At 51.4% G+C, this 12,645-nt stretch overlaps 1 protein-coding gene across 10 annotated transcripts in view; it reads left to right on the top strand.

Moving 5' to 3' along the window:
- CACNA1C (calcium voltage-gated channel subunit alpha1 C) overlaps window positions 1–12,645 on the top strand; it is a 665,215-nt gene that overhangs the window by 637,278 nt on the left and 15,292 nt on the right. For all 10 annotated transcript variants that reach the window (XM_032390971.1, XM_032390977.1, XM_032390968.1 and 7 more), the window contains 5 exons: window positions 2,438–2,539; window positions 5,392–5,519; window positions 5,891–6,025; window positions 7,513–7,865; window positions 12,086–12,214. In XM_032390971.1, coding sequence (XP_032246862.1) covers window positions 2,438–2,539; window positions 5,392–5,519; window positions 5,891–6,025; window positions 7,513–7,865; window positions 12,086–12,214 — 847 coding nt within the window. The remainder of the gene's footprint in view (window positions 1–2,437; window positions 2,540–5,391; window positions 5,520–5,890; window positions 6,026–7,512; window positions 7,866–12,085; window positions 12,215–12,645) is intronic.

Raw genomic sequence — 12,645 nt, 5'->3', positions numbered from 1 at the left:
CCATATACAAAAATACACAAAAATTAAATGGACTGAAGACCTGAAACCATAAAACTCCTAGGAGAAAACATAGGCAATAAGTTCTTTGCCATCGGTCTTAGCAATATTTTTAGACCAGTCTCCTCAGGCAAGGACAAAAAGCTAAAATAAACAAGTGAAATTATATCAAACTAAAGTTTCACACAGTGAAGGAAGCCAACATAATGAAAAGGCAACCTGCTGAATGGGAGAAGTGTTGGTGGGGTTTGTTCCTCCCGGAGGCTCAAGGGAAAAACTGTTCCATGCCTCTCTGGAGGGGGCGGGCTGTGCTTGGCCTTCCTTGGCCAAAGCGGTATCACTCCAGTCTCTGCCTCCATCCTCACATGGCCTTCTTCCCTGTGTGTCTCTGTGGGTCTTCTCCAGTAGTATTGGATGTAGGGCCCACTCTAATAAAGTATAACTTCGTCTTAACTAATAACATTTGCAAAGACCCTATTTCCAACGAAGGCTACATGCTAAGGATGTATGAAGACATGAATTTGGTGGGGACACTATTCAACCCACGACAGAAGATAAGCATATTTGAGCATTATTTTAATTAGGACTCTCATTGAATATGTTGGAAACCACTAACTACCCTAACCAGGAAGAGAATTTAACCATGCAGGATTGCCTCCATAACTGGAATGCCCAGGATCGTCCTCCAGCTCCAGGTATTGTTTGGATCCAACAGGGGACTCAGGAGTCCATCACTCTCCCTCCATTGCCACCTCTGCTTACTCCTGTTGGGAGCCTCTCTGGTGTGGCCACAGGGCAGATTTCACCTCAGACAGTCTAACAGCAGAGCTCTCAACCGTACTGCTTCCCCTGTGTAACAGCAGTAAACACCCCTGTATTGGTTTCCTATGGCTGTGGAACCAATTACCACAAATTCTTCGGTTTGAACAACACCTAGTTGTTAACCCACAGTTCTATAGGTCAGGGGTACAGCCATGGAGTACCTGAGTTCTCTGCTAAGTGTCTTACAAAGCCAAAATCAGGACACTGATCAGGATATGTCCTCTTCCAGAGGCTCCCAGCTCATTCGGGTTTTTGGAGGAATTCATGTCTTGCCATTGTAAGGCTGGCTCTCAGCTAGGGACCACTGAGCCCCCAGGGGCTGCCTCTCTCCATTCAATTCACAGCATTGGTGTGTGCTTTCTCCCAGGCCACAGCCGTCCTCTCGCATTCCTCTGCTCCCAACTGGGGACAACTCTCTACTTTTATCTTTTGACCTCCTTCATGTAGTACTTTTTTATTCATTTTGTTTCTGTTTTGTATTGAAGTATAATTGACATATAACACTATATTAGTTTCAGATGTACAACATAATGATCCATATTTGTATATATAAAGAAATGATCACCAGAGTAAATCTGATTAATGTCCGTCACCATATAGTTACAATTTTGTGTGTGATGAGAACTTTTAAGACTTACTCTCTTAGCAACTATCAAACATGCAGTATGGTTTTATTAGCCATAGTCACCATGCTGTACATTGCATCCCATGATTTATTTATTTCCTAACTGTAGGTTTGCACCTGAGAACTCTCTACTTTTGAAGAGTTCATGTGATTAGGTCAGGTCCACCTAGATAATCTCCCTATCCTAAGGAGATAGGAGCTACATGATCTAATAATCATGGGGGTAAAATCCATTATAGTCCAGGGACCATGGACCCACCAGGGACCAGGCAAGGTGTGTATATCAGTGGTGGTGGGACATAGCTCAGGGGGTCTTACACTACTGCCCACCACACCCTATCTTACAGCTGCTATACCACCAGTGTCCCAGAGGCTGCACGGGATCGGCAGCAAATTAAGCCTGTTTTACCAGTGGAGAAAGTAAACCCAGAGAAGCTCCAAAACAGAACCCAGTGTGTCTTGAGTCCAGCTTCCACACTGAGGTTTTGCTACCTCTTCCCCACAGGACATGCAGCAAAGAGCTTTGACACCGAGGTCTCCCTGCGTATGGATGCTTTGTGTGGGGAAAACCTCGATCACCCATAGAGCCCCGTGAGAAGTGCTGTGCACCAGAGCAGCCCCTCCTGCTCTCTGGCAGGTGGCGGATGAGCTCAGTTGGGCCAGGCTATCTGGTCTGCTCCAAGGGCCACTCACGAGGAAGCAGCGTGTGGGGCGAAGGATCGCCACTGGCTGGCCTGAGCAGCAGGCAGGAAGGAAGGGAGAAGGAATGGCACTGGACAAGGAACAGAGGGAGGGAGAGGTAGGACCATGGAGAGCAATACAAAGAAAAAGAAGATGGAGGTGACATTTGGTCGAATGGAGAGAAAGAAAGTGAAGCTGATGGACCAGGGCTTTCTGTGGGGTGGCGGCTTCCCACTCTGCTCAGGGAGACCCACCCCATGGGCCCCCAAAGGGCTGATGATCGTTTTCAGCCTTGCATCTCCCTCCCCTCAGGAAACCTAGAACAAGCCAACGAGGAGTTGCGGGCTATAATCAAGAAGATCTGGAAGCGGACCAGCATGAAGCTGCTGGACCAAGTGGTGCCCCCAGCAGGTGGTGAGTGCTCCCACGATCTCCACACCCTTGGCTCTTGCCTGGTTCCTGAGTCCACGAGGCTCGTGGGAAGACTGCTTCCCCCCCCCCCCCGCCCTTCCTGTGCAGTTCCAAGGCCCTATTGGTTGGAAGGGACAAGGGCGCCATGCCTTCACAAACTCAGATACAGAATGTCAGGTTGGAAATCTGGTCTAACCATACATTTCATAGACTAGGCAAGGCCCCTTGATGCTCAGAGGTTTGGCAGAACTTCCAAGGAAACTCTGCAAAGTATAGGTTTCCCCATAAATTACTAGGCTGGTTGCTCTGGAAATAATGGGGACCTGGAAAAAGAATCCCCTGAGATCCACTCTTGGTTGAAATTCTTTTTGTTTTATATAGGGCAGTGTTTCTCGCTTAACCAACTGAGGCACCCAGGCGCCCTAGGGCAGTGTTTCTCTACTCTCTCAAACCCAGTGCCCCTTTTCATAACGAACAGTTTATAATGCCCCTATTACTATCCTGAATGAAAATTATAACCTTCCTACAGATATAGTTTCCAAAATATTAATATAACACCTTAACTTGGGGCACCTGGGTGGCTCAGTCGGTTAAGTGACTGCCTTCAGCTCAGGTCATGACCCCAAGGTCCTGGGATTGAGCCCCGCATCAGGTTCCCAGCTCAGCAAGGAGCCTGCTTCTCCCTCTTCCTCTGCCCACCCTCCTGTTCGTGCTCTCTCTCTCTCTCTCAAGTAAATAAATAAAATCTTTAAAAACATACATATATAACACCTTAATATAAAATACATTAAAGTCAAATGTTTTTCAATATATACACGCTTGGGCACTAAAGGTTATGGCACTATGCCAGAAGCTACAGTTAACTGATAAAATACTTGCATGCATCCACTTATGATGAGTAAGTTTGTGTTTAAAGGAACTAAGACAATATTGACTATTGTTGACATTCTGTATTTGTCATTTTGAAGTAAGGGTTAACTAAGTATATTAAATAATATAATATACACACATATGTATACGCACGTACATGCACATACATAGAACAAATGCAGACTGATATAAGCGGGTCAGATGCAGCAGGTGACTCAGATACCACAAGGAGCATTGCCATCAGGGATACAATTTTCCAAAATGTAAAGCCTTCTTGGTCAAGTGGAAACAAAGCAAAGTATGGTCATCCATCAATTTACCTAGCAGTTATATACCTGGGAAATTCTGGATATATTAAAACCAGGCAAAAAAATTATTTTCTGTTCATATGTAAAATGAAGTTAGGTTCTTAGCTCAGGTAAGGACATCAGGCAGAGTGTAAATCTATTATTTGTTGTGCAAAACATGCCTGTGTTTTAAGGGACACATCTGGAACCACCTAATGACTGTAGCACACTGTGACAACCAAAAAAATCCCACACATTCCCAAAACACTCCTTAATGTTGACACCGGCCCTGTTGAGAACCACTTCCCAAAGGGAATCAGGACTGGAACTCAGTGAAAAGTCACCTAGACAGGCCAAGCACCACATGACGTTTTGCATACCTTATTTAATCCTTATAACATTGCTGTGAAGTTTGCTCAAGAAACTGAAGTACTTAGAAGCTATAGGGTGAGTACCTGGCAAATTGAGAATTCAAACCCAGGCCTGGAGGACACCAGAACTCCAAGCTCTTTCTGCCCTGCAGCTCTTCCTCACTGGCTACCCTAGACGGGGGACTCAGGTTTTCTCTCCCACATGGGAATGAGGTGTTTGCCATGTGGAAGGTCACCACTGCTGTGGACCTGGCTATTCTTAGGAGACAACTAGGAGTAGGAGAACCATCACGGGCCCCTATGTCTAGCCTACCAACTGTCTCCTGGGCCCATTTCCTTGAGAAGAAGAAGAAAATGGAGCCAAGAGGCTACTCACAGGGCATGCAATGTTCTCCTTGGAGACTCTTTGGCTTCTCCACCACCTGGTTCATTCCCAACACAGAGGCTGACTATGTCATGTGTAACTTGGGGGTCTAGCCCAGCAGGGATCCAGCCAAGCCACATGGTAAGAAAAGCCAGTCTGTCTGGTTTGAAAGCAAAACCCAAACTTAGAGAAGAAAGGTACTCCTTCCACCAAACTCCATCTTTAACCAGAACTGTTTGTACTTAGGGGACTAGTCAATTTATGATGGGTACCTCAAGTTTTGGATTCAAATAAAAAATTAGTTAGCAATGTCAGTTAATTTTTTTTTTACTTTTTTAAAGTTTTTTTTACACTTTTTTATTGGTTTTAAAGCAAGGTGGGAAATAATTTTGATAATAGGCTACTTCTGTTAAAAAAAAAAAAAAAAGAGGGGCTAAGAATATGTTTGCTTATTTGCAGAAAGCATTTGCAGAAAGACTCTCTGGAAAAATACTCAAGAAACTAATTTTAGAGGGACGCCTGGGTGGCTCAGTTGTTAAGCATCTGCCTTCAGCTCAGGTCATGATCCCAGGGTCCTGGGATCCGAGCCCCACATCAGGCTCCCTGCTCAGCGGGAAGCCTGCTTCTCCCTCTCCCACTCCCCCTGCTTGTGTTCCTGCTCTCGCTAACTCTCTCTCTCTCTCTGTCAAATAAATAAATAAAATCTTTAAAAAAAAAAAAGAAACTAATTTTAGAAAGGTTATCTATTAAAAGGTGGTAACTCAGCGGATGGGGGGGTGGGAGAGAGACTTTTCACTGTACACTTTGTAATATATTTTTGCCTTTCTGAACCATGTGAATGGACTACCTCTTAAAAAAAAAAAGTTTAAAAAACTTCGGAGAGCGTGGATGCTGAAAAAAAAGTGAATGAAGCCCAACTGAATTACCCCCTTTACCTCCCCTCTGTCCTCTCTTCTGTCTCAGATGACGAGGTCACGGTTGGCAAGTTTTATGCTACTTTCCTGATCCAGGAGTACTTCCGGAAATTCAAGAAGCGCAAAGAGCAGGGCCTGGTGGGCAAACCCTCCCAGAGGAACGCCCTATCCCTGCAGGTAAGAGGCAAGGAGGGGGTCCACACCCTAAGGAAGGGCCTGGTCACCTTCTTCCGACCTCTGGCCAAGGGTCAGAGGCCAGGTCCCTCCAGAACTTTCAGGGAGCTCCAAGGCTTTCCAAAGGTGTGTGTGTGAAGGGGCGACACACTGCCTCCCACACACCCTGCTTCACCAGTCCTGCCTGCTTCACGGCCGCTCCTAATGTGCCTTTATCCTTCCTGGGTGGAGAAATGGATTCTTCCAGTCTGGGGCAGACAAGGGAGGTCCCGAAGCACATCCCTGGTTAGCACACACAGATAAACCCTCAGCAGGCTCACCTGCCTAATGGGGAGGCAGCGGGTCAGGCGGCTGGGTGTCCCTCTGGGTTTCAGGCTGGCTTGCGCACGCTGCATGACATCGGGCCTGAGATCCGACGGGCCATCTCTGGAGATCTGACGGCCGAGGAGGAGCTGGACAAGGCCATGAAGGAGGCTGTGTCTGCTGCCTCCGAAGACGACATCTTCAGGGTAGGTGGATGCCACAGAAGCACTCTCTTACCTTTATAAAGCTCAGATGGAAGCAAGAGGGTGGGCTGGCGCTCTGCCAAGGAAATCCAGGGAGAAAGCCCTGAGCTCTCTGGCAGATTCCAGGCTCTTCCCACTCAGCTACTTCCTAACCCTCGGCCTTCTCCAAGTGTGACTCCATCTCAAGCCTGGGCTCCCAGGACATGGCAGCTCCCAGAGTGTCCCTGGCTCTCGGAGAAAGAGGGGAGGAGCCATTTTCTTAAGGGACATGTTTCCTAGGAGAACCTTCTGCATTAGAAGCTACAAAACCATGGGGCCACTTTTGGCTGCATCTAACCTGCAGACAGATTTTGTTTGCCAGCATTCAGAAATCCGGCACATTCAAATAAAAACCTAGACCTCTGACCTGTCTTTTAAAAATCAGAGAATCTGGCTTGTGTTCCCACGTGGCAGCAGAGGAGCGGAGCCCAGGGGCAATTGTCCTCTTGAGAGAAAGCACGTGTTCTCCAAGTCACAAAAGTCCCCTCCAGCCTTCCTTCCCTCTCCCTTGCTGGATATGGAGGCTGAGCATCCGTTTTTCGGTGGAAACCGAACCTGACTTGCTCTCTCCATTCATGGTGGTCCCTGACGAACCCCGAAGGTATTTGGCTAAAATACCTCCGAAGCAAGGGAGAAGCCACCGAGCAGCATCGCGCCAGGGCCCTGCGAGTCCCCACGCAGGGGTCCTGGGCTGTGGAGACACTGGGAGGGAGGACAGCCTGCCTGGCCTGTGGCTGCCCTGTCATCACCATCCTCATCCTCATCACTGTGAAATGTCCATCACCGAATGGCCTCAGGGACACAGCACCATGCTCTCCCTGCCCCAGCGAGACCCCACAGACCAACTTGCAGATAGCTACTTGCCCACTCACCCCAGGACAAGGAAAGAATGTTGGGGGCAAACACTGGGTCCTGATTTGAAATCTCTAAGAATTGCCCACGGGAGAGAGAAGGCCATAATATAATTAATGGAGTCAATGTGTCATCCTTATTTTCAAAACCGTTTGGCCAACATAGTTTCTAGCTCAGTGAGCCAGTTGGATCTCCGTTTTAAAAATTCTCATTAGAATCTCCTGGTCCCTTTCCCCACCCCTCAGCCCTCCCAGTGCCTCACAGCCGCCAAGGCGAGCGAGCGACTGGCTGCAACTAAGGATTGCCATCCTACACTGGTTCTTGAGTCCTCAGGGGGTTCGGTAGAAAGTCCCAGGGCAGCAGCCTTCGTGCCTGGTTGGTCCTGTCCCTCACCGGCACCCCAGCGGTTTCAGAGGGGACCGTCTGCGTCCCTCCCCTCCAGCTGCCAGGCCACGTGGGCCAAGAGCTCCCCGTCCACCCTGTGCTGCCCGGCATGGCTGTGCTCTCTGGAAGGCAGACAGCCTTCCGTGCCTTCGCCGAGAAGGAGAGGTAGCTGAGAGGGCTTTCTCCTCCTCCCACCCCTCCTGTCTCGCCCACAGAGGGCCGGCGGCCTGTTCGGCAACCACGTCAGCTGCTACCAAAGCGACGGCCGGAGCGCCTTCCCCCAGACCTTCACCACCCAGCGCCCACTGCACATCAACAAGGCGGCTAACAGCCAAGGCGACACCGGGTCGCCGTCCCACGAGAAACTGGTGGACTCCACTTTCACCCCCAGCAGCTACTCATCCACTGGCTCCAACGCCAACATCAACAATGCCAACAACACTGCCCTGGGCCGCTTCCCCCGCCCCGCTGGTTACCCCAGCACGGTCAGCACCGTGGAGGGCCGTGGGCCCCCCTTGTCTCCTGCCGTCCGGGTACAGGAGGCAGCCTGGAAGCTCAGCTCCAAGAGGTAAGCAGGAGGGTGGGGCATCCAGGGCCCGTGCACAGGGGCCCCACACACTCCAGCCCAGACTGGATGGGGGGTAGAGTTTGGCCCCCAGGCCTACCACTCACCCCTCGAGCTGGGATGGAGGCTGCTGCCCCAGATCCCACCAAGAGATAGGCCTCCCAATCTTGCCCTCGATTAAATGTGGCAGCCGCCGTTGGGGGAAGGCACCATGGTCCCGATGGCCTCAAGTGTCCTGTGATGCACACCGCGGGACAGAGCCTCCTGTGCTCTCTCATGCTACCCAAGCTGAGGAGCCCAGGCCCCCGCCCCCCGGGATGCTGGCATCCTGGCTACACAACAGACTCTGTTCCCCCGGCCTCTCCCAAGTCTGCACAAACCTGGCCTTTGGCCTAGTTGGGATGGGAATGGAGCTACCACCTCTTCTTTACACCCTTCTCAACCCTCTTGGGAGGGGCATTTTGGTGGCAGGAGGCCCTTCACCGTAGTGCTTGCCCATTCTGCCCCAGTGTAGGATCATTCCTGGTAGTTTGATCTCCCACCACCTGACGCATGCTTTTCTCCCCACCCTCTGCTCCCTGGTGCTCCAGGATGCATTGCTATGGTATAATGGGACGGTAGGTGCCTACTGCCGTGCTCTAGGCCTCTAGAAGCACAGCCTGGGCCTAAAGGGTCTCCTCCCTGTTTCTATCAACAGCTCTGGGTTCCCAAGGCTGGATGGGAGAGGACATGCCTCCCTGCATCTTGCCACCTCACTCTTAGTGGACAGCACCCCCACCACAGCAGGCCAAGCAGATCCCCAGCATGCCATGTTCTTGGGCAGATCTCTCCTGCTCACAAGCTTAGAAAATAATTGTGATGTGTGAGTGTCTTTCTGGACAAGTGTCCTGAAGCTGCTTTCATCTAAGGAGCCAGCATACCTGCCCCCTGGTTTTCATTTCCCTTCTTAACACCCACTTTCAAGTGGCCCCATGGACACCTATGTGGCCTGGGCATTTAATGGTGTCTGATGACAGCCAAGTCAGATTGGCCATCAGTCTACCTTACTGTCTGGAAGAATGGCTGGTGAAACCACCTGGAAGCAATGTTGGGTGAGTCCTTCTACTCAAGAGATGTATGTTGAGGCCTTCCATGCTCAGGGCAGTGTGCTCAGCCCTGAATTTTGTATGCTGACTGAAAGGTTAGCTTTGCACAGGGGAGTATCAGAGTTCAAGTGGCTGGCCCGTGCCTGTCTTGGTGGCCCCTCCCTTTTCTGCAAACCTCCTACGAACTTCAGGGACTCAGTCCTGGTGCCATTTTCTCCCTTGCTCCCCATATCAAAATCTTTTCTTTAGGAAGGCTCATTATGTCCATCATTAGCGTCTCAGTCTGAGCTAATACCTCCTTCAGAGGGTATTTTCCTATTAAACTGTGGTCTGTATTAAATGAAGGGAGAGTGGTTTTTAAGAGAGACATCGGGGGATTTTCTTCTTCTCCCCACAGATCCCTCTATCCATGAACTACAGTACACGCAAGCACCTAGCACAATGCTTAGCACATAGTAAATGCTCACTAAATACTGGCTCCCTCCCTCCCTGCACAGTGAGAAAAACGACACTCAAGGCAGTAAGCTTCAGCTTGGTGAGGAGGAACAAGTTAAGCCAAGTTGTAGCTCTGGGGTCTCAGCCTTCATGTTGCAGCTCAAGGCTAAGTGCAGTGGCCCAACACTGGCTTTGCTTTTGCTGGGGACGGGCCAGCATGTCTTGTACACAGCGGCCCCTGAGAAGTGGTGTTGCCTGCCTGCTGCCATTCTCCGTCTCCAGCTCATCCCATGATGGCTCCCCAAAACTCCTTTCACTTTCCCTCTTCCCACCTCATCAAGAGCCTTCAACATATCATCTGTCCTTACTGTGGGATGGGCAGCCACCTGGTAGGGCCTGCTCCAGAGAACCGGGTAGGTACCCGAGGAGGGTAGCTTCCTGAGTTGCCACAGCTCAGAGGCCCCGGGGTCAAATCTAGGGCACTGATCCAGCGCTTGGCCCTGAGAGGATTAACTGGGATCTTTCCCTCATGCCTTCATGGGTTTGGGAGTAAAGTGAGCCCCAGCATTCAGGATCTATAGGAAGAAAGACTGAGGGAGGTACTGAGAGGCACAGACGGGAAAAGGGAGAACACCTGGGCCAAAGGGTGAGCAGAATCATCCAGGGCACACCCTGGTGCAGGAGGGTCTCAAGCTCAGCAGGGACTCAGGCTCACTGCCCAGGAGAACAAACCCATCGACGTGAGGCTTCTAGTCTTTGCCGTCACTCTAAGGACCCAATGTCAAACCCAGAGGCATGGCAATATGTGACCCCAGGAACTTCCCGGCTCTGCCCAACCAGCAACCAAAGGCCCAGCTTTCTCTAGCAGAGGGAGAGGACAGCCCTTTCAGGACCCACCCAACCCGTATAGAGCAGCCCAAGCCCCTGTTTTAAAAGCTTGACCTTTCCACCTTATAAAAACCCCATCACATCTGTTAATTCATTTGTTACTCATGACAAGCCTCTGAGTCAAGCAGGGCATACGCTACTCCAATTTTATTGATGGGGATACCGAAGCATGGGGGATGGGCCAGTGACTCATGCCAGAGGGCAACTGAATTGGGGTCAGAACTCAGATCTCCTTGGGTCCTAACCCAGAGATGCTTATTCCGTATGGAATCCTGATCCTGATCTTACTGTTCCCATGGCTCTGCTGCTTCGTCAGCAACTGTGGGAGGAAGAGGCCACAGCGGTCGTGTGAGTGTGTGGGCATATGTGTGCACGTGTTCACTGTGTGAGTGTGTGGGCACGTGTATGCCTGTTCACTGTGTGTGTGGGATGTGTGTGCACATGTTCACTGTGTGTGGGCATGTGTGCGCGCATATTCACTGTGTGAGTGTGTGGGTGCGTGTGGGCGTGTTCACTGTGTGTGGGGGCATGTGTGTGTTCACTGTGTGAGTGTGTGGGTACATGTGTGTGTGTTTAATGTATGAGTGTGTGGACACGTGCATGTGTGTGTTCACTGTGTGGGCACGTGTGTGCGCGTGTTTGCTGTGTGGGTGCATGTGTGCGCATGTTCACCGTGTGTGTGTGCGTGTTCACTGTGTGTGGGGGGGTGTGTGCGTGTGTTCACTGTGGGTGTGTGGGCGCGTGTGTGTGYGCGATCGCTGTGTGAGTGTGTGGGCGCGTGTTTGCTGTGTGAATGTGGGCACATGTGTGCTTGTGTTCGCTGTGTGGGTGTGTGGGCAGGTGTGTGGGTGCGTGTTCACTGTGAGTGTGGGCGCATGTTCACTGTGTGGGCGTGTGTGTGCATGTGTTCGCTGTGTGGGCAGGTGTGTGGGTGCATGTGTGCGCATGTTCGCTGTGTGTGGGTGTGTGGGCGTGTGTGTGCATGTGTTCGCTGTGTGGGTGTGTGGGCGCGTGTTCACTGTGCGGGTGTGTGGGTGTGTGTGTGCGTGTTCACTGTGGGGGTGTGTGTGCATGTGTTCGCTGTGTGGCTGAGTGGGCACGTGTGTGCRCATGCTCGCTGGGTGGGTGTGTGGGCAGGTGTGTGGGTGAGTGTGTGCGCATGTTCGCTGTGTGTGTGTGCGCGTGTTTGCAGTGTGGGCGTCTGTGTGCATGTGTTCGCTGTGTGGGTGTGTGGGCGTATGTGGATGAGTGTGTGGGYGTGTGTGCGCACATTGGCTGAGTGTGTGGGCGCGTGTTCGCTGTGTGGGTRTGTGTGCATGTGTTCGCTGTGTGGATGTGTGGGCGCATGTTCAGTGTGTGGGCATGTGTGTACACGTGTTTGCTGTGTGGGTGTGTGGGCTCGTGTTTGCTGTGTGGGCGCGTGTTCGCTGTGTGAGTATGTGGGCGCGTGTGTGCGCGTGTTCGCTGTGTGGGTGTGTGGGCGGGTGTGTGTATGCGTGTGTGGGCGCGTGTGTGCGCGTGTTCACTGTGTGGGCGTGTGTTCCTTGTGTGAGTGTGTGAGCGGGTGTGTGGGTGCGTGTGTGCACATGTTCGCTGTGTGGGTGAGTGGGCACGTGTGTGCGCGTGTTCGCTGTGTGGATGTGTGGGCAGGTGTGTGGGTGCGTGTGTGTGTGTGTTCACTGTGTGGGTGAGTGGGCACGTGTGTGCGTGTGTTCGCTGTGTGGTTGTGTGGGCGCGTGTGTGTGACGCCTCACCTGTGAGGGAACGGTGGGGGTAGCAGTTTCTGACTTCACTTCTCCCTCTTGGACCCTTCAGGTGCCACTCCCGGGAGAGCCAGATAGCCATGGTGTGTCAGGAGGAGGTCTCTCAGGCTGAGCCCTATGACGTGCGGATGAGCGAAGACACCGAGTACTGCAGCGAGCCCAGCCTGATCTCCACAGAGATGTGAGTGCTGCTGCCTCCGCCTGGGCCAGCCCATATGCAGGACAGGGTCTGCGGGTGAAGGGCAGCTCCCTGGAATCCCTCCTCTGGGCAGGACTTGGGGAAGGGGGGGTCCCATGTCAGAAGAACGCCTGCAAAGCATCTGTCACCTCATGCGGGAGATGGATGTATGCCCCCGCCCACACCCACACACACATACGCACACGTACACACATACACACCACTGTCCCTGGTTAGCTTGGCCTTTCCTCGTGATGCGGTGCTTTCAGGAAGACTTCAAAACATTGTCTCATAAACTTTTTTTTGCTGAAACCAACTGTCATAAATATATTTTATAGTGAGACTCAGTACACACACACAAACACACACACACATTGGCAAATAAGTGTTCATGAAACTACTTATAATAGAGCCACCCAGCAGAGGGCACTGTT

This window comes from Phoca vitulina, unplaced genomic scaffold (genome assembly GCF_004348235.1).
Source record: "Phoca vitulina isolate PV1807 unplaced genomic scaffold, GSC_HSeal_1.0 scaffold59, whole genome shotgun sequence".
NCBI lineage: Eukaryota > Metazoa > Chordata > Mammalia > Carnivora > Phocidae > Phoca > Phoca vitulina.
Note: the sequence above shows the minus strand (reverse complement) of the source record. Positions and strands in the feature narration are given on the sequence as shown.